The sequence below is a fragment of the Lissotriton vulgaris genome, chromosome 6 (genome assembly GCF_964263255.1).
Source record: "Lissotriton vulgaris chromosome 6, aLisVul1.2, whole genome shotgun sequence".
NCBI classification, from domain to species: domain Eukaryota; kingdom Metazoa; phylum Chordata; class Amphibia; order Caudata; family Salamandridae; genus Lissotriton; species Lissotriton vulgaris.
The window spans coordinates 1,251,716,112-1,251,737,898 of record NC_141694.1 but is presented as its reverse complement, the minus strand read 5'-3'; the positions used below and the strand labels follow the sequence as shown (position 1 = coordinate 1,251,737,898).

Sequence of the window (21,787 nt, the reverse complement as noted above, 5' to 3'; positions counted from 1 at the left end):
GGGTTAATATTGTTCATATTAAGAGTTTTATATTTATCTAAATTAATAGGGTTATTCAAGTATGAAATGTGTTAGAAGCAAAGTACTTTCCCTACTGTTGCACAGGCAGGAGTGGGAATTGTAAAATTCCCCCCCCCCCCAAGTCCAGTGTTTTCCCTACTGTTCCACAGACTTGAGTGGGAATAGTAAATGTAACCGAGGCACAAGAAAACAGAAAAACAAAGACGTAAAACAAGAAAAGGGGGCAGGGTAGAAACACCCTGACCCCCTAGGCCTGCTCAGAAAAAGCTTTTTTAAATAAAAAAAAATCCCCAAAATCTGCAGGGGATCTGCGGATCCGGCCGAGAAAATAAAAAATATGAAGCGCGGGCTCCCATGCTTCGTTAATATTTAGCCCCCGGGTGGGCTAGGTCCCGGGTGCAGTGAATAAAAAAAGTGGGGGGGTTCCCAAAACCCCCCACAGTGCCCCGGGGACTGCCACCTCCCCGGGGCAAAATAATTGAGTTGCGGGGGGACCTCCACCCCCCGGAGCTTCTTTTTCAATCTAGGGGGCCTACAAGGCTCCCCCAAGCCCCGCGGAACGCTACCCCCGGGGCTTTTTAAAAAATATTTGCGGGAGGCACATGGCTCCTCTGCAGCCCCGGGGACTGCCACGCCCCAGGAGCTTCTATTTTTAAACAAGTATTGGCATAGCCAATAGGTCTCGCTTTTAGAACCTTATTTTTAGGTCGAGCCTGGGAACACGCATCGGAAGGATGCGGTCCAGGTGGAGAACTATAGCAAGCTGACTCGGGGGGAATGAAGGACAAGAAACTGCCACGCGCTTCTCTCCGGCTGGATTCAGCTGCATGCACGCGCACCCACACTCACGCAGGTGCACATCACAGCCACACGCATACACAGCCACACGCATACACAGGCACACCCCACACCCCCACGCACCTACACACACACTAGCGCACCTACACGCACACACAGAGACCCCCCACACACACACCAGCACACCTACACACACGCACGCACACATACAAAGACCCCCCCGCCGCCGCCGCAATCGCACACATGCACATACACACACACACACACCAGCACCGGACCCCACTCACCGGCTATGCAGGATTTCTCTTCTCTGGGCTCTCCGTAGCTCACAGGAGCCCCGGGCCGCGGGAGGACTCGGCTTCTTTGCTCCATCCCGGCGGGCAGCCAATTATAGCCCAGCAGCAGGCGGGACTTCCTTCTTTCTTCTGGACCGGCCTACGTCTTCTCTCCCGTTGCCTGGCTTCCTGCCTCAGGGGTCCGCCAATGGCAGCGCGGCAACGAGTATGCATCTGTAAGAAGATGAATCCTCGCAGCAGGTACATTTGAGACTGTGTAAAAACATTCCTAATGCAAATAAATGGAGTCAGTGAAACCAAGATGGATTTTAAGGCAGATGTAGTGAGACTTAGCGTAGGAAGATGAATCCTTTATATACCCAAAATAAGTTTATGTAACATGGTGATTCTTCAATAGGCATAAAATAAGTCTGCACCAGAAAATGGTGCTTAATGAACATACAGGCCTGTGCCAGGGGATGGATCATCAACGTAGGTGCAGTGAGTGTCTGCAAGATGATGAACCTCGAGTGGGGCACGGGCGAGAGTTGCGCTATGCGAGGGGCGCGTCAATGGCCCACTGTCACTTCTCCACGCACTCGGGGCGTGGGACGAGACCATGAGGAGGAGAGAGGGGTCCATCCATGGGGTGACCGTGCCCCTGGGGGCTTCTGTAAAGAAACATTGCACCAAAGTAATGCGCTTACTCTGAATAACTGGACTTCGCGTCGGCGACCACCCGTTCCTGCGGCCGGTGCCCAGCGAGCATGGGTGCCCAGACACGGGGCATTCACCACCCGGGGCAGCATGTGCTATAGAGCTTGAACCCCGCCCCCTCCAGGCAGACAAATGCTATTTACACACATCCCATGGGGCGGGTGCAGGGCACTGGGGCATTGTCAACAGACCGAAGGCAGCCTCTGGGCAGTCAGGCTGGGCTGGGGCAGTCACCCACATGCCGTGAAAAAGAGCTCAGAGGGTCGGTGCATTTACTGCAGAGAATGCGGGGAACCTGCAAGTCCCGGATTGGTCAGTTCACTCATACACTTGCCGTAAAAATCCACATGAAAATGGCGATTTGGACCTTCCAGTATCGGAAAGGACGGCTCAGTTTTTTTTTTATCCTAGAGAGGTCTATAAAACTAGTGTGGCGCCCATTAGTCACTGTAACTCTCTTTCACCCTCGATGGAGAACCACGCCTTCCCTGCTGTTTACATGCCCTATACTTTCTCCTCATAATGCGACTATCGACTGCCACTGACTCCTCCCCAGACCCATGGGTCTTTCAGTTTCAACCACCTAGTGTGTCACTGCCCCAGACCCATGCGGGTTTCACATAGCGAGTCACTGACTTTGCCCCATCTCTGCTGGGCTGCCTGTTCCACAAAGACACTGCAACATTTCAACCTCAGGAGTCATCGTTTTACTTTCTTCCCAATATGCAAATGACATGCATATAATAAAACCAACGTGAAGCATTGCATGATGGGTACGTGCACCCTTTTTTAACACAACCCAAGACAATGTGTGTTTTTTTAAAACAGAAATAAAGGGAGGTCGGTGGGAGGGAGGGGTGCTAGAGTGGCGGCCGGGGTGATGCGCGTCGTCAGACTAAGGTCACCATGACTGAGGAGGGACATGAGTTACACTGGGCAGGAGCACTGTCCCACTCTCTCCATCCGTCCATGTCTTGGGGTTGGGTGACTGTCCAGTGAGCGGCTAGCGAGGGCAATACTGCTGACACCAGACCACACTTTCGCATCACCAGGGCTGTGCCCTGTCATGGTGTAATTTTTGGAACCACCTCTGTCACAAAGTTAAAACGGAAAACAAGTTTGTTTGATTACAGTGGTAGGTGTAGTCAGTCTGCAATAAGATCAGTTTTTAGGTCTCTGCCTGCCCTGGGCTCCCTTTCTTCCACGGTACCATGCTGCAGTGTGTGGCCCTGTGTCCGCATGGCTGCTCTGCAGACGTGCTGTGCGGGTTAGGGGGGCTGTACTGCCCACGGCACCCTCGTTACTCTTCGCTCTTGTGGGTGTCACACGCAGTCCGCTTTTTGGAGGAAGACATGAATGCCGTGTATATGTAGATTATTGCAATTGCCCTCCCTCACTCAATCAATCGCCCTCCCTCACTCAATCAATCGCCCTCCCTCACTCAATCCATCGCCCTCCTTCACTCAATCAATCGCACTCACTCACTCAATCAATCGCCCTCACTCGCTCAATCAATCGCCCTCCCTCACTCAATCAATCGCTCTCCCTCACTCAATCAATTGCCCTCCCTCACTCACTCTATCGCCCTCCCTCACTCACTCTATCGCCCTTCCTCACTCAATCGCCCTCCCTCACTCTATCACCCTCACTCACTCTATCACCCTCACTCGCTCTATCGCCCTCACTCGCTCTATCGCCCTCACTCACTCTATCGCCCTCCCTCACTCTATCGCCCTCACTCACTTTATCACCCTCGCTCACTCTATCGCCCTCGCTCACTCTATCGCCCTCACTCGCTTTATCGCCCTCACTCGCTTTATCGCCCTCACTCGCTCTATCGCCCTCACTCGCTCTATCGCCCTCACTCGCTCTATCGCCCTCACTCGCTCTATCGCCCTCACTCACTCTATCGCCCTCGCTCACTCTATCGCCCTCACTCACTCTATCGCCCTCACTCACTCTATCGCCCTCACTCACTCTATCGCCCTCACTCACTTTATCACCCTCACTCTAGCTATCGCCCTCACTCTATCTATCGCCCTCACTCTATCTATCGCCCTCACTCTATCTATATTAAAAAAAATTAAAAGCCATTGTTATTTGTAATATCAATACATCTAAGTCACGTAAATACAACACATATTGCATTACAAATGCTATAGGTGACACATTTGCGAAAGTTATAACTATTGGCATTGTAAATGACAAAGCTATTAATTTCGCTACTTTCAAAACCAACACAGAAATAAAAAAATTGTCATTTACAATACCAATAGCTCAAACTTTCCTAATGCGAGACCTATTGCATTGCAAATGCTTGTTTAGTTATGCAGCACAATTTGGTGCAATAACATTAACTGTTGCATGGTTAAACACTTATAAGGTCCCAAAGGCGAGACCTATTGGCTATGCCAATGCTTGTTTGACTTTTGTCTGATAAAATGTGTATACTCCCTGATGGGGCTAGGCAGGTTGTTCTTTACTGTACCTTTTCCAGGGGCCCACTGAGCCTCTGTCCTCTCACTGTTACACCAATAACTTCACAGAGGGAGTTTGCACTAACAGATGTTTGTCTGAAATCCCAATGTGTATGGGGTCACTTTGATGGCCCAGATGTGAGCATGGTCGTTTTGAGCATCCAGCATAATTTTGGGGAGGGCATATCATTGTGAAAGATCTGGAATTGTAGGAGGTGATGAAAAGTTTGCTTTCATCATTTCATCATTTGCAGCGTCCATTGACTCCAGACGTCAAGGGGTGTTCAAAGGATAGGCATTGATCATAAATTATTCTACAAAGCAGACTTGTGTTCTAAGGTGCAATGACTAAAGTGTTGGCACTGGTACAAGATGACAAATTACTTGTATTTGTTCATCTAACCTCCAACAATTGGGAATGCTTCAAAATATACTGAATGGCGTCTTGCACTCAGCATACAAGAACTAGACATCTACACAGAATGAATTACAAAAAGACCCCAAAACTGGTCCCAGGTTGCTAGTTTCCAGTCCAGAGAGGACCTAGCCTGCAGTTCAGGCTGGACTGTTCCCATGAGGAGCAGGGTCAAGACTGATTTGCATATGACGTTGGAGTTTAATGTCTTGTTAAGTAAGAAACATGCAATTGTGATGTGACAGTGGCTGAGAACTACAGCCGTCATGTGTCCTTATGTTCCTTTTTTCCTTTTCAATAAAAAGAGATTTAAAAAAAAGACTGATTTGCATATGGCTAGGTCCAAACTGGGTGCCCTAGTGAGCAAAAGAAAAATGGATTAAACCCACATCTTTTGACTTGGCCAATGTGCTGTAACTTTTCAATCACTTACCCCATCATTTTGTTGCATTAGCTATGTTTGCCCTAAGTGGCCATGGGTAATCCCAGACGTGGGTCCCTTGCTTGCTGTGCCACTGGATTCAAGCTAGCCTGGCTAATATGGAGTGATATCCCGCAACCGTTCCCAGGAGGCTTGTTTCTGGTCCACAGAGGACTTGGCCTGGCAGTTCTGGCTGGAATGTTTACATGAGGAGCAGGGTCTAGACTGATTTGCATATGGCTGGTTCCAAACTGTGGTGTCACAATGAGCAAAAGAACAGATGGATTAAACATAGATCTCTTGACTGGGGGTGAGTGGTTGAAAGGTGTCACTACTCTGTCCATCATGTTGCTGTGTTTGCTATCTACACAGAATTCTTCATTTTTACCCTCAAGTCTGTGGTGCTTGTAGTTAGACCAGTATGCTCAGGTGGGAAAACAACACGTTGACACTTTCTGTCCTTGGCCTTTGGCCCACCCTGCCCCAGCTCTCCTGGCCTTTCAGAGACACTGCCTTATTCAGAAAGCACCCGGAGCTACAGGTCAGATTTTATTGGCACTAATCCCCATTCGCACACAATTTCTTTTCCGAGGCACGTTCTTTTGCCTTGAAGCCAAAGACACATACACACAAAACAAGTTGGGCCAAAACACTGTCACAAAATAAACAATTCATCACTCAACTCAATCCCGTGGTCTGATGTGGCAAGTAAACCAAAAGATTGTTTTAAAGTAAATGAACGACCTTTCCCAACATTATTCTGAACTAGCAAATGGCAAACCTACAATACGATGGAAAATAAAGTTTGCATGCTAATTTAAACAAGCACGGCAGGTCTGCCGGCAGCAGGAGGAGGCGCGCGCGCCTCGCACTGCAGACATTGGCCGCTCCGCGCGGCAGTGAAAGTGGCAGGCTGGCAGCAGGGGGAGGGGGCATGGGCGATTTCCTATCAGGAGCGTGCGACCATATGGCACCACCATATGGCATCGCGTGCTCCCAAAAAGAAATCGCCAAGATGTGCGCGCGTTGCATTGCAAGCAGTGCAACGCGTGCACTTCTTTGCTGCAAAAGCTCCGCCGATGGCATTAGGTCCCCTCCTATGCAGCGCATATGCATTGCTTAGGACGAGACCTAAAAATATCAAACCTGTGTGGGGGGTGCTCGAGCCCCCCCCACACGCCCCGGGGGCCGCCACCTCCCCGGGGCTCTACTTATTCAAATTCACGCGGCCCCCCCTCCTGGAGCCTGTGATGGTCCTGGGGACCGCCACCCCCCAGGGCTGGCTCCTGCAGTGTCCTGTGGTGCCCGCCCCTGGGACACTGCTGTTTGCAATAGCAGGGCGGGAGCTGTCAAATAAATAAATAAAAAGAAAACTTGGTTTGGATTTTGGAAGAGAGAGCATGTCAGCTGCTCCCCAGCTGCTCCCCATGTGGAAAAGCAATCCCGGCTCCCGCAGGACCCAGGAAGCCGGCGGGACAGTGGGGGCATTGGGGCTGCCCCCACGGTCCCCAATGAGGTGGCCAGGCCCCGAGGGATGGGGTCCCTAGGGCTAGACGGGGCCAGGGATGGGGGCCACGCGGCCCTTCTCCCCAATAATATATATTTTTTAAATCACGCAAAGGCCAGCCCCGGGCGGTGGGGTCCCCGGGTGTCATAAATGGCCTGAGGAGGGGGGCCATGCAGTTCCCCTCCATAATAATAAAAAAAAGAATTTGGCCATTCTCCTGGGGATGGGGTCCCTGGGGCACGGAATTGGCCACGGGAGGGAGGCCCACGCGGCCCCCTTCCTGTTAATATATATCTTTTTTTCTAAATGGAGTTCAGGCCATGGGGGATGGAGTCCTCAGCGCCCAAAAAAAGTAAAAATAAGGGGGGGCCACACAGCCCCGTCCCAATTTTTTTTTTTAAATCTCCGATCGTGCCGGAGGCTCTGCCCCCCTCCCGGCAGCACTCTGCAAACGCGCCCCCTGGTGTGTTGTAAGATGGGGAAGTAATTCCCCTTGAATACTGGGGGTCCCTGGGGGCCAACTAGCCCACCAGGTACCTCCAGTATGCACCAGGGAGCTGCATTGCAGAGAGGTGTTCAGAGGCCATGCCCCTTTTTACACCTCTCTGCAACGCAGCTCTGTGGCGCTTACTGGAGGTACTTGGCGGGTTGGTTGGACCCCAGGGACCCTCAGGATTCAAGGGGACTTAATCCCCCAACTTAAAACGCACCACGGGTCGCGTTTGCACAGTGGTAAAGGGAGGGGGCGGAGCTCTAAGGTGACATGTGCGCAAACATGCCCTGTGGCGCGTTTTAAGTTGGGGAATAAATTCCCCTTCAATCCTGAGGGCCCCTGGGGACCAATTAGCCCACCAGGTGCCTCCAAAAAGTGCCAGAGGCCTGCGTTGCAGAGAGGTGGTCCAGACCACGCCCCTTTTTACACCTCTCTGCAATGCAGCTCTGTGGCGCTTACTGGAGGTACCTGGTGGGCTAGTTGGACTCTAGGGACCCTCAGGATTCAAGGGGAATGAATGCATACTCCTGAGGCGGAAGCCGGGAGCTGTACTTGTTGTTTTTAAAATTTGAATGTCACTACTTGGAAACTGTATGTTTTAAATCCACCTTACCTGAAGCAAATCCAGGTAACTTCGCAGCGGTTACTAAACGCGGAAACGACCTCTGGCTGACGCCATTGCCGGCGTGCACCTAGGCCACGCCCCCTTTTAGGCCACGCCCCTCCGCCCAACTTTAAAAGGCGCTGAATACGAGCGCTTCCCAGAATTCGTAATCCTGAGGCCGAAGCCGGGAGCTGTACTTGTTGTTTTTAAAATTTGAATGTCACTACTTGGAAACTGTGTTTTTTAAATCCACCTTACCTGAAGCAAACCCAGGTAACTGCGCAGCGGTTACTAAACGCGGAAACGACCTCTGGCTGACGCCATGGCCGGCGTGCACCTAGGCCACGCCCCCTTTTAGGCCACGCCCCTCCGCCCAACTTTAAAAGGCGCTGAATACGAGCGCTTCCTAGAATTCGTACTCCTGAGGTGGAAGCCGGGAGCTGTACTTGTTGTTTTTAAAATTTGAATGTCACTACTTGGAAACTGTGTGTTTTAAATCCACCTTACCTGAAGCAAACCCAGGTAACTGCGCAGCGGTTACTAAACGCGGAAAACGACCTCTGGCTGACGCCATGGCCGGCGTGCACCTAGGCCACACCCCCTTTTAGGCCACGCCCCTTCGCCTCCTCCTCCAATACAAAATGTGCCATTGGCGGAAGCGCAGCGGGCGCGCCGGCAGCGCGCCTAAGGCAAGCCCGTCTGCGCCCGTCCGCGCAAGGACGGGCCTAGGGCCATATACCCTGGATCTTTCCACCCAACCTACGATATCATACTCTAGTGACTTCCTGCACCTACTCAATCAGCCCCTCCTGCCTTCCTGCACTAACGTCCTCAATGGTGAGAGTACCCATGCACACTGCCCACACTGCCCTTTCAAATTCACTCCAGCAATGAAAATTCATACTCCCCGGACCACTATCAAGATGGCCTTGCTAAATTGTAGATCCCTGTCTAAACATAGCCACGAAATACATATGCTCCTAGAAGAAGAGCAATTCGAGATCCTGTTCCTTACGGAGACATGGCTCACTCCTGACTCGGACTTTGACATAGTTCAGGCGCTACCTCAGGGCTACTTGGTGCAACACCTAGACCGAGCGAAGGGAAAGGGAGGAGGGATAGCTATCATCTATAGGGACCAACTCTCATGCAGATTTCATGATAGCCCCCTCATGGACTGCGAAAACGTTTTCTTTAGTATCCAACTCACCCCCTGTCACTCACTTTCAGGAGTCCTTATCTATCGCCCTCCAGGCCCCCTGGGTCAATTCTGTAGTTCCCTCGTGGAATTCTCAACTGCCATGACTAGCACTCTGCCCAATCTGCATATTCTAGGGGACCTCAATCTCCATTTTGACAAAAGGAATGACAAAATTCCCTCAGAGCTGCTCTTAGACCTAGCCACTCACAATCTCCATCTTCAAAGTGACCAACCTACACATTGTCTTGGACACCTACTCGACCCCATCTTTTGTAACATCAATGCTCTGAAAATAAACTCCCCGATCCCTCTGCCCTGGTCGGACCACATGCTCATCCCCTTTAGATGGGAGATCCCGACCACGTTTATCCCCAGCCGTCCTCCCGGCAGACCGGCTCGCCCCTGGGCTAAACTAGACACCGAAAAATGGGAGCAAGCCTTGGTTCACTACAAGCCCAGCTTTGCGACTGACCCCGTAATAGCTGATGCGGAGTTTAGATCCTGGATTGAAAGCTCTCTCAATACCATCCTTCCCTTAAAAACCATATCATGCAGCTCGTAAAAAAACTTCCGCCCCATGGTTCTCCCAGGAGATTCGTCTTATGAAGAAGACATGCAAAAGGGCCGAGAGAACGTGGCGGAAAGACTTCAACCCAAAAAGCAAACAGGACTATAGGCTAGCCATACTCAACTACAAAAAAGCCTTGAAAAATGCACAATCTGTCTTCTTCCAGGAGAAAATCAGTGCTGCATCCTGCTCATCAAGTGAGACTTTCCGAATTGTAAGACAACTCTTGAACACTCCTGAGCCCACATGCCCGATCGACCCCTCGGACAATTACTGTGACAAGCTTGCCACTTACTTTGACCAGAAAATTCAAAATATCCTTCAGCAACTCCCGTCCATCACCCCTTTGGACCAACTATCTAAACCCCCAAGTCAGGCCCGCAATCCCAAAATCAGACTGGATGCATTTACCCCGATAAGTAAGTATACCTTGTCCCCCATTTTGCATTCTCTCAAAAGTGGCTCTCCTTCTGATTCTGCCCCAGTCCAAATCTTAAAGCAAGTAGCATCTACCATCCTTGCACCTCTGAAAAAACTAATTAATACCTCCTTAGCAGTCGGAGTAGTACCCCCTAGCTGGAAAAAGGCGAACGTTAGAGCTTTACTTAAAAAGCCTAACCTAGACCCCCTCAACTTAGCCAACCTTAGGCCCATCTCCCTACTCCCCTGCATCAGTAAGATGACAGAAAAATTCATAAATGCCCAACTGTCAAACTACCTCGAATCCAATGAACTACTCAAATCATCCCAGACAGGTTTCCGCCCGGGTCAGGGCACGGAAACATCTATGGTGACGGTGGTCGAGGAGGCTAGGAAGATCATAGACGCGGGAGGATCAGTGGCAGTGATCCTCCTTGACCTGAGTGAGGCCTTCGACACGGTCAACCATCACATCATGGCCCAGCGACTCAGATCTTGGGATCACTGGTGTTGCCCTGTCCTGGCTAATCTCATTTCTGCAGGACCGTTCCTTTCAGGTATAGAGGGTAGTTATACATCTAAAGAGACCCAGATACGATGTGGAGTACCACAGGGCTCCTCCTTGAGCCCTACGCTCTTCAACGTATATATGTCCCCTCTGGAAAATATAGTCACCCCCCATGGTATTAAACTCTTAACCTACGCGGACGTCACACAGCTCGTCGTCTCGCTATCCCAGCAGGAGAATCATACCACCGACCTTCACTCCTGTCTGAGAGACATAGTTATCTGGATGGACAGATCTCACTTGAAGCTAAATAGTGACAAGACAGAAATACTGGTGAAGGGGAATCAATCCCACTTCCGTCCAGACTCTCTATGGCCCCCATGCATGGGTAAACCTCCCACCCCCAAATCCGAGATCAAAAGCCTCGGAGTATGGCTGGACCAAGACCTCACGATGCATAACCAGGCAAGGAAAACGGCCGGAGTCTGCTATGGGCTTATGCGGTCCACCCGGAAAATTTTACCTCTCCTCCCTATCCTTTCAAGGAAACTCCTGATCCAGGGCCTTATTTTGTCACGACTGGACTACGGTAATGCACTGTATTTGGGCGCCCCGAAGAAAGTAACTACCAAACTACAGGTAGTACAGAATGCAGCAGCACGGATCCTCACTAACACCAGAAGCCGTTGTTCGGCCAAGCCAGCCATTAAAGCGCTTCACTGGCTGCCCATCCTGGAAAGAGTGCAGTTCAAGACGCTCTGTTTAACACACAAAATCCTCAACGGGAAAGCCCCTCCTATCTTCAGAGACCTGGTGACTCCCTATACCACCTCCAGATAACTTCGATCCTCTAACGCCCACCTAACGCTAACACCCAAGATCAAGAGATCACGATCAGGAGGTCGGCGTTTCTCATACAATGCCTCCAGATTTTGGAACTCCCTCCCTCCTGACATCCGTGCACAGCCCAACCTGTTGACCTTTCGAAAATCTTTGAAAACCTGGCTGTTCCCATAAACTCTTCCGCTCAGATTCCATCTGTACTTATTCAGCGCGGGACGCTCACGGGCAGCCAGGCGCTCAAGAAATCTGTTAATAATAATAATAATAATAATAATCTCCCAACCTAAAACGTGCCACGAGGCGTGTGTGCACACTGGTAAAGAGAGGGGGCGGGGCCTGAGAAGACATGTGTGCAAACACTCTCTGTGGCACATTTTAAGTTCGGGAATAAATTTGCCTTCAATCCTGAGGGCCCCTGGGGGCCAACTAGCCCACCAGGCACCTCCAGTAACTGCCAGAGACCTGCGTTGCAGAGAGGTGGTCCAGGCCACTCACCTTTCTACACCCCTCTGCAATGCAGCTCTGTGGCGCTTACTGGAGGTACCTGGTGGGCTAGTTGGACCCCAGGGACACTCTGGATTCAAGGGGACTTAATCCCCCAACTTAAAACGCGCCACAGGGTGCGTTTACACAGTGGTGAACGGAGGGGGCGGGCTTTTTTTGCACCTCTGACTTAGAGGTGGTTTTAATGCCACTGCCCTGTTGTGTACTAGGGCCTTACAGCGGAGGTCATGCTAATCACAAGGGTAACCCAACACAATATTGTTCCCTTTTGTATGTAGGTGTTTTCACTGTATTCTAAGTGTCTTTTAGCATAGCACTGGCTCTAGGCCTGGTTAGTCAGAGTCAGCTCCCACCAGTACCCATCCGAAAAAGTTGAGGGCACAGGATGATTTTGCAACACGGCCTATTTCGGCTCCTCCGTTTGTTCTTTCTGCACGTTTTGCTTCTTCTTGCACTTTTCTTCGTCTTTGAGGACTTCTGTTGCTTCTTTCTGCATTTCTTTTGCTTCTTTCTGTGCATTATTTCTTCTTTCTTCACATGTCCTACCTCTGTAGGCATAGTTGGAAACTAGCATTTAAAAAACCTTAGAAGTTACTTAAAAAGTCATAGGTTTCAGGCACGTTATAGTTCGAAATTAGCATTTAAAAAACCTTTGAAATTCACTGAAAAAAACATAGGTTTCAGGCATGTTATAGTTAGAAATTAGCATTTAAAAATCCTTTGAAATTCACTAAAACAACATAGGTTTCAGGCACGTTATAGTTAGAAATTAGCATTTAAAAAATCTTAGAAATTCACTGGAAAAAATATAGGTTTCACGGGCGTTATAGTTAGTTGGACATTTCACTCGTACAAAACCATAGAAATTCCCCCGTTATAGTTAGTTCAGCTAACTATAGCTCGCGTGCCCGCAATGCACTGCTAATGACGTCACATATTACATCACTCATGACATGGTCAGTGACATCACTCATGACATCACTGATGACATCTCAAATGACATCACTGATTACATCATCCTTGTGATAGAGTGGCAGACCTCCTCTCACCTTAATATAACCTTTGATACACACACTCAAACATAGAAACTAACATTTTCAAAACAAAGGACATACCAATACCAGTTACAACACGCCTATTCAGTAATTCCAAGATCTACACACACATCCACTCATTCACCAACAGTCCTATCAGTCACTCATACATGTACTCACTCATCATATGTACTCATACACCTATACATCCTGTTACACACCGCCACTAATCCATAGAGTTACTCACACACAGTCACACATGCAAACAAAGTATCAAACATCCATTTACTTGTATACACAGTTATACACACACCAGCACACTAACTTCTACAGAAACTTACACATACTTACTCTCTTAAACTATCACTTATAGAAACACATACTTGTTTAAAACATATGTAGTTACTTATAAATACACTATGGAGACAGTCATTCACTCACTAACACACCCATACACACATTCATCCACCTATACAGTCCTGCACACATGCTGTCTTCAACTCATACAAACAGTGAGTCACTCATTCATGCATCTATGCACTAAGTTATAACCCCCACTTATCCATACAGACACTCAGACACTCATACTGATACTCAAAAATCCAACTAATAACCCATATAGACACTCATGTAGCTACTCACCAACCCATGCAGCCACTTCTACACAAAGTGAAAGACTGATACAGATATTTACATATTTAAACATTGCTCACTAACCCATGTATTCACTAAGATACACTTAATCAGTCAGTTATACAATCAATTTTACAAACAAAATCATCCATTTAGACACTTATATACCCATTTATTCTTCCATTGACCTTGAGATATACATATATAAAACATATTTAATTTTCATAAAACACACTTTCACTGGATGATGTCATGAGTGATGTCATTTGAGATGTCATCAGTGTTGTCATGAGTGATGTATTATGTGATGTCATCAGCAGTGCATTGCGGTCACGCGAGTTATAGTTAGCTGAACTAACTATAACCGGGGTATTTCTATGGTTTTGTACGAGTGAAAGGTCCAACTAACAATAACACCCCTGAAACCTATGTTTTTTTCAGTGAATTTCTAATGTTTTTTAAATGCTAATTTCTAACTATAACATGCCTGAAACCTATGGTTTTTTTTAGTGAATATATATATATATATATAGCCATACTAATATAATAAAGAGAGAGCCCAAACCTTTGAGGCAGGTAATCTCAGGAACCACAGCACCAATCACAACACCCAATACAGCGTTGGAAAGGGCAGTTGCAGCAGAAGGACATAGGCTATGCAGACGCCCACCATATACATTTAAAAGGTAAAATAACCGTGCCAGCAAAGTAGTCCCTTGTGGGCGTGTCTGCTTTGTGCTGTGGGCGTGTGCTGGGGGCGTGACAAACGCTGGGGGCATGTGGTACGTTCCGCCCTTCATGCCATGTCTCATATCATGTGCTAATCCCACCCTGCTTCCTTTAAATACCCCTGCACCCCATAATCATAACCCACCCTTACTCTTTAAAATACCCCAACACCCTTCAACACTAACCCATCTTAACCCTATAAATATACCCTGTAAACCTATCCCTAAACCATAAAAATACCCCTGTACCCCAAAACCCAAACCTAGCCATGAACTATATAAATACCCCTGTACCTCACAACCCAAACCTACCCCTGAACCCTAAAAATACCGCTGTACCCCAAAACCCAAACCTACCCCTGAACCCTAAAATACCCCTGTACCCCAAAACCCAAACCTAGCCCTGAACCCTAAAAATACCACTGTACCCCAAAACCCAAACCTACCCCTGAACCCTAAAATACCCCTGTACCCCAAAACCCAAACCTAGCCCTGAACCCTAAAATACCCCTGTACCCCAAAACTCAAACCTAGCCCTGAACCCTTAAAATACCCTGTACCCCAAAACCCAAACCTACCCCTGAACCCTAAAAATACCCCTGTACCTCAAAACCCAAACCTACCTCTGAACCCTAAAAATACCCCTGTACCCCAAAACCCAAACCTAGCCCTGAACCCTAAAAATACCACGTACCCCAAAACCCAAACCTAGCCCTGAACCCTTAAAATACCCCTGTACCCCAAACCTACCCCTGAACCCTAAAAATATCCCTGTACCCCAAATCCCAAACCTAGCCCTGAACCCTAAAAATAACCCTGTACCCCAAAACCCAAACCTACCCCTGAACCCTAAAATACCTCTGAACCACAAAACCCAAACCTAGCCATGAACCCTAAAAATACCCCTGTACCCCAAACCCCAAACCTAGCCCTGAACCCTAAAAATACCCCTGTACCCCAAAACCCATACCTATCCCTAATCCCTAAAACTACCCCTGTACCCCATACCCAAAACTATATCTGAACCCTTAAAATACCCAAATACCCCAAAACATATACCTCAGTACCCCAAAACATATACCCCTACAACCATACTTACCATATCCAAATATTTTTTTTAAAAACATACTTTTACCATTCATGCATCTACAACGAATTTCGTTGTAAATGTATGCGTGGTAAAAGCATATAAAATGTAATGCCATGCGTTATAATGGCATTGCGGAGTCATGGTACTTTCGTAATGAAAGTATGCAGAGTGATGGTATGCGGAAAGAAAGTTGCGTAATAATGGGTGTTTACCCTCCCCCGGTAAGTACATTGGTGGCATGGCCCATATCTCCAGCAACATACTCATATTTTTTCACCACCCATTTGAAAAATGCACAGATCTCTCTCATTGATGGCCAGCTCCGACATACACTTTTAGACACACCACCCGCCACAAGTTCTAGAATTGCGAACTTTAGAGCTGGGGAGCTTCGTTCAAATCTCAGCATCAGCTCAACATCCTGTGATTCCAGGCAAATCGCGTTGTCTCCCCATGCCTACCACAAATGACTGTTTTCTTTTGTAATGTAAATTGTGCTCATGCCATGTTTTTGAGTTTGCGCTATATAATATTGCAAGGAAAAATAAAGAAGGGAAACTCGAGTTCACACACTACTGAACGCGCATTATTAAGTGCATCAGCAGTGCACTGTGAATCAGAGCGTTTCACAGGCCTGTCACAGATAAGAAATGCTATCAAAACGAAATCCTACAAAACAATATACTACTGGCCGGCAGCAATTCATACCCGGACAATGTAGCAATTCATACCCGGACAAAGTCGAGACGGGCTGCTAATATATATACATATATATATATATATATATATATATATATATATATATATATATATATATATATATATAATGCTTTTTGTAGTAGTAAATAAAACATTTTAATATAATGTACAATATAGTGTAACATCGTGTATATATATATAAACATACTCACATATATATATGCATGTATTTATAGAAGTATGTCTTTATATATAGAATTACATTTTTTTACATTTATTTAATTTACATTATATTATATTTACTATCTTAAATAATGTACATAGAAAAACAAATATTTTGTTTGTTTTTTAACGATGTTAGTGTGGAACGAGATTTTTGGGGGGTATATTTGTATTTACCATTAGAAGTATATGAACACAATATTTTTGTAAATTATATTTTTGCACAATATTTTCGTTTCATGATACTGCTGTTTTCAGTTATGTGTCAGTAATCCGATGGGAAATGTCAGAACTACTAACAGGAAAAGTGAGATTGACTTTTGAGCTACTCTTGCATGTTTGAGAGCTCCAGTAATGACTTGTCAGTAAAGCGTAATACATTTCTGAATTGACTCAGAAATACTTCCACACTTACGATGACCGCAATAGGCCTGCTGAAGAATTTATATCTTCTCTAGATACTTGCAGCACTCACCCAGAAGCAGGCATTTGACTAGACTTTCATGCATGTTAATGCAATTTGGCTAGACAGGCAAACAGCCAATGGCATTAGTACGCTTCTTAACTGAACCTTTTGGGGGGGAGGTGGACAGAGTTATGTAGCACTGCTCTGCATTTTTGGTTTGTGGTTGAAAAAGGCTTGCATTATGAGTTGACTTAAATGGAATGCACCACCCACATTAACTTATAATAGTCCTGTGTAATGAAGGTTTGGAATCTGTGTGTACTAGAAAAGGTTTGACATTGCTCTCTTTGCGATTAACATCTATGCCTAACAATTCAGAATGTATGTGTGGTATTTAGTGCTCTTGAAAGTGAAAAGATGATCACAAAAATGACCTGGGAATTCTATGAGCAGATGTGTAGATTCAGCTACATAGTTGCACATATTAATGAGCTGGCCAAAGCTGGGCAACTATATAGACATAGCCCCTCTAGCTAGGAAGCCTGAGGTAGAATCATTGAGGACATCCTAATGAGATTTATTTCACAATATATCCAAAATGTGGGAAAGTTGACTATTGTTTTCTATCACTAGAGCTGACACCTTTGCTTGTTCTTTGGTGTGTATGAATTTTTAATCTGGTTGCTGTGGACAAGTTGGTCTGTTCGCTAAACAATCTATCCAAGGACTGTCCAGTTATTTGTGGCTTGCATGCCTTCTTAGCATGGTGGAGATATTGACAATCTTTAGGCCATTCATCCGGAGGCATCAAAGTTGCTATATAGACAGTGTAAATGAGATCAGAGAGTAGGGAGTTGAAAATAAAGGGTATGACAAGTCCTTTTTTATCAGCTGAGCATGGGTAACAAAGTGTAATGGCTGTCTCCATCTTTTACTGTTTTTCATTGGCCCACTGATTTTATTCACCCAACTTTCTTATTTGAATAAGATGCTGCAAGGATTGATGGTGGTAGCATAGGAGGGAGTTTTGTTAAACTCTGCTTATGCTGATGTACAAATTGTTTACATTATAGTGCGGGATAACTGTGAAGAAGCCAAACACAAATGTGGATTTCATAGTTTGTTTAACCTTTTTAATTTGTCATGGAAATTAATACCCTGTTTATATATGTTTACTAACTTCTTTATTCAAACAATTTTAAATAATAAAAAAGCAATACTAAAACAGAGATTTGTGATTTTTGTTTTTTCAGGAAAAAACTAAAAATATGGCTCTAAAATATATTACATCGCAAAGGGGAAACAAACAGTTAATCTATGGAGGTTATATATACAATAGAGAGAAGGAATATGGCAGCAAAATACTGTGGAAGTGCAGTGAATACCATACAACAAAATGCAGAGCACGGGTTAACACAAGAGATGATGCAGTTGTGCACAAAACCGAACATAATCATGTTCCCTCTCCAGGCAAAATTATAGTGAAACAGAAAATAAATGAAATAAAACAAAAAGCCCAAGAAAAGGAAGAAGCTACAAGTTCAATTATAACAGACGCCTGTTCAAATGTCCCTTTTCACATTGCTGGAGAATTACCTCGGCCTTCCTTGCTAAAACGTAGAATTAAGAAAAGGAAAGTAATCGAAGGCTATTTGCCAAAAATACCACACAACCTGTCTGATTTTCTAATTCCTGAAAAATTCAGGGTTACTATTAATGGTGACAGATTCCTTCAGTTGGAATGCAGCAGTGAGAATGAACATATTTTATTATTTGCAACCGAAAGGAACCTTGCTTACTTACGAGCAAGTGAAATTTGGCAAGTTGACGGGACATTCAAAACATGCCCTGAGCCATTCAAACAACTCTATACTGTACATGGTTATATTAAAACAGAAACATTTCCACTGGTCTATGCCTTACTACCTGATACAATACTAAGCACATACAAAGTTATGTTTCAAAGAATCAAAGAACTGACCGTAAATCCACCAAAAACGTGTATTATGGATTTTGATGTAAATGCAATGAATGCAGTAAAAAGTGTTTTCCCAGAGATCCAGATTCAAGGTTGCTACTACCATTTCATGCAAGCTATTTGGAGGAGCATTCAAAGACATGACCTACAACTGAAGTACAGTACAGACAGCCTTTTGGCCCACAATTTAAAGCTACTATGCAGCCTTGCATTTGTTCCACCACGGGATGTTATCTCAACCTATGAGGAATTACAAACCACACATTTTTATAGTGAAAATCAAGAAATGCTTGCACAAATGTTAAACTATTTTGAGGACAACTGGGTCGGACGGTTTTCCAGAACTGGTAGAAAAACCCCAGAGTTTGCGATAGAACTGTGGAATTACATGCAGTCAGTACAAGAAGACACACCACAAATGAATAGTAAAATAGAGGAATGGCACAATGCCTTCTCCCAGACAATTAGCATAAAACATTGCTCTTTGTGGAAATGTTTATCTACAATCCAAAAAGAACAGTCTTTTCAAGAATCCAAAATTGCACAGTGCCTGTCAGGTGAAATGCAAGCAACAAGTTGCAAAAGAATCAAAGATCTAAGAAGTAGACTAAAACAAGCAGTGGCAGACTATGGAAAACTTAGTCAGATAGAATATTTACACAACATTGCACTTGTAATTGCTTTCCAAATGTAATAAAGAAATTTACAAAAAATCTTGCCTTTTTTGTGGGAATATATGGACTTCTCTGATAATCTAATAATGACAAATTTGTCCATTATAAACCTTTCAGGAGAACAATGAAAATTATTCTCCTATGACCAAATACCCCTTTCCTCTTGCCTACCTCTCTAAAAAACAGTTCCCCCCCAATGCCTTCCACTTTTTCTTATGACAACTCCGCTCTGAAATCTGAAGAAGTCCAATACACTTCCAGCGAAAGAAGAAAAATATATTTCAATCCTCCTTCATCAATATTTAAACTACTGGAGATTTTGGAATAACCTTGGAAAGGATATCCACCAGGAAAGCAATCCAACGGAAAATTATATCCTGAGGACCATTGAAAAAGAATGAAAAATACATGTTTTTTTCCACGACTGTAAGTCCCACCATCCACTCCATTGCTGTTAAGCCATTACATGGTTAAAGAAAATTGTATTAGTGTTACATTTTTATGTTATGAAGAAATTCTACAGCGGTTTATAATTATGCTAACAATTCATTTTTCTTGCTAATTTTAGTAATTCAGGCAGTGTTTCACATAGTTTTCAAAAACACATTTTGTTTAATGTTTGTGCTCAAATGAGTTATTATAATTATTTTAAATCTGAGTAAACATATCCTCAATATATATCTTTTCAAATGTGAATGGAAAAATAGTGATATTGCGCAGTAGCATGGTACTGGATTCTCATATTGTGCGGTTTATACGTTCACCGATCTGTTGGTAAATTAAGTAGGATCAGACATGATGCACCCATCTTTTTCTTCCAGCTCAACAAAGCTTGTGTCCTCCTTCTTTACTAACCAGCTTGATTCAAGACTTTTTTTGCCTTGCTGAATATCAAGTGCAAAAAAAAATTCCTTCCTCTATAGTGTCTTCGAAATTTGTATTCCCATTTGTTCCAACAACACAGATTTGTTGCCCTCCCATAATGTAGGGCACTTATACTGGACAACCACAAAGACACGAGCTACTGCAGATCAGAAGGACAGATCTTAGATTTCCAGCGGGGTTCGTGGGGTCTGAGCATCTTCCTATTTTGAACAGAGCACAGTCTTGTCATCACTGATGTCATTAGTGATGTTGCAGTGATGTTATCTATGATGTGATTGAACATGTCATGAGTGATGCAATATGTAAGGTAATTAATCATGCATGGCGAAGGCACGAGTTATAGTTACTTGAGAACCATAATGGTGGATTTCATTCAGTTTTATTTATTGAAAACGGAATGTTTTAACTGACATTTTTTACCAAACTAGAACGTCCCCTTAAGCTCTGTTATTTTTTCAGTGAATGTCTTAAGGTCTTTTTTTAAATGTGAAGTAACATTTTATTACAATTCCTAAGTATAACTACACTTTAACCTTTGTTTTTTTCAGTGAATTTCAGGATTTTTTTTTTAACAAACAGTAAGATGCTGATTGACAGGCGCAAGGTGAGTTGGGCACAGGGCCAACAGTGATAATGTGCAATTTATCCCAGTAAATTTTACAAACATACACTGAACTTGCACCCATGATGCAGACTCCAAGTGAAAAGCAGTTACAAATAAATTAAAACATCCGCAGTGGGCTATAGGAGAAATACAGACTCAGATCTCTACAGCGGTCTCATGCGATAGTAATATAGGAGACCGTCAGTCATAACACATTACAGCCTCCCTGTATCAAACCAAGCAGTATGGTCAAGGTATTTGTGATATAGTGTGTCAGCATTGCCGGAAGTGTCACATTTGTGATGGAGGATTCACCTCACCTCTAATATGCAACTAACTTAATGAATTTTCTAAGGGTGAGCAGAGCTGAGAATTACAAAATGCTATTTCAAAGAAGGTGGCAAACGCTTTGCAAGTTACTGTAGTTTCTCAGTTCAAGATGTTGAACAGTTTCTTCCTGTGATATCAGTACCTGTTTCAAGCATATATTAGGGAGTGCTTGGAAGGGAATGATCAATGATAGCACATTAACTACCCTGATTTTTCTTCATGCTTAATGCCCCCTTGCTATTTATCCTTGTCCCTGATTTTTTCTTCTTGGGTTGGATCATTCCTTGATTCAGCTTCCCTCTTTTTTCTTTCGTGATGTTGAGGAGGAATTTACTGTTATCACCAGTGTTCTCTTCATCTTTAATCAAGATTTACTTAGGTTGGCAAAGGAGATTTTTTCCTTTTGTGTTTTTTTCCTCCTAGCTGTGACCCTCTAAAAATAGCTGCTTGTTACCCCTCACGTGCATTATTCGATAAAGGGTGGCGCCATGGCTACTGGGAGGAGTTGCCATTTCCTCGGGCAGTCTTGAAGGGCACTCAACACACCTTTTTAGCATCCAGTCCTTGATATTAGGCATTTGGATCAGCGGAACTTGTAAAAGGAGCATAACTGCACTAAATATAATTGACACAAAGGAAACTGAAAAACACACAAGATGTAGACGGAATGTTGCGTAATGGCTGTGCAAATCAGTCTTGACCCTGTGCCTGATGGGAACAGTCCAGCCTGAA

At 45.0% G+C, this 21,787-nt stretch overlaps 1 protein-coding gene and 1 non-coding gene across 2 annotated transcripts in view; both read left to right on the top strand.

Moving 5' to 3' along the window:
* Positions 1 to 19,620, top strand: part of LOC147708705 (uncharacterized) — a 389,106-nt gene extending 369,486 nt beyond the window's left edge. The window contains exon 12 of the mRNA XM_086927355.1: positions 17,838 to 19,620. Coding sequence (XP_086783481.1) covers positions 17,838 to 19,256 — 1,419 coding nt within the window. The 3' untranslated portion in view covers positions 19,257 to 19,620. The remainder of the gene's footprint in view (positions 1 to 17,837) is intronic.
* LOC147708706 (U4atac minor spliceosomal RNA) lies at positions 2,774 to 2,897 on the top strand. The gene has a single exon (XR_015296864.1). It is a non-coding gene; the product is annotated as a U4atac minor spliceosomal RNA (small nuclear RNA).
* Positions 19,621 to 21,787: the final 2,167 nt, after the last annotated feature.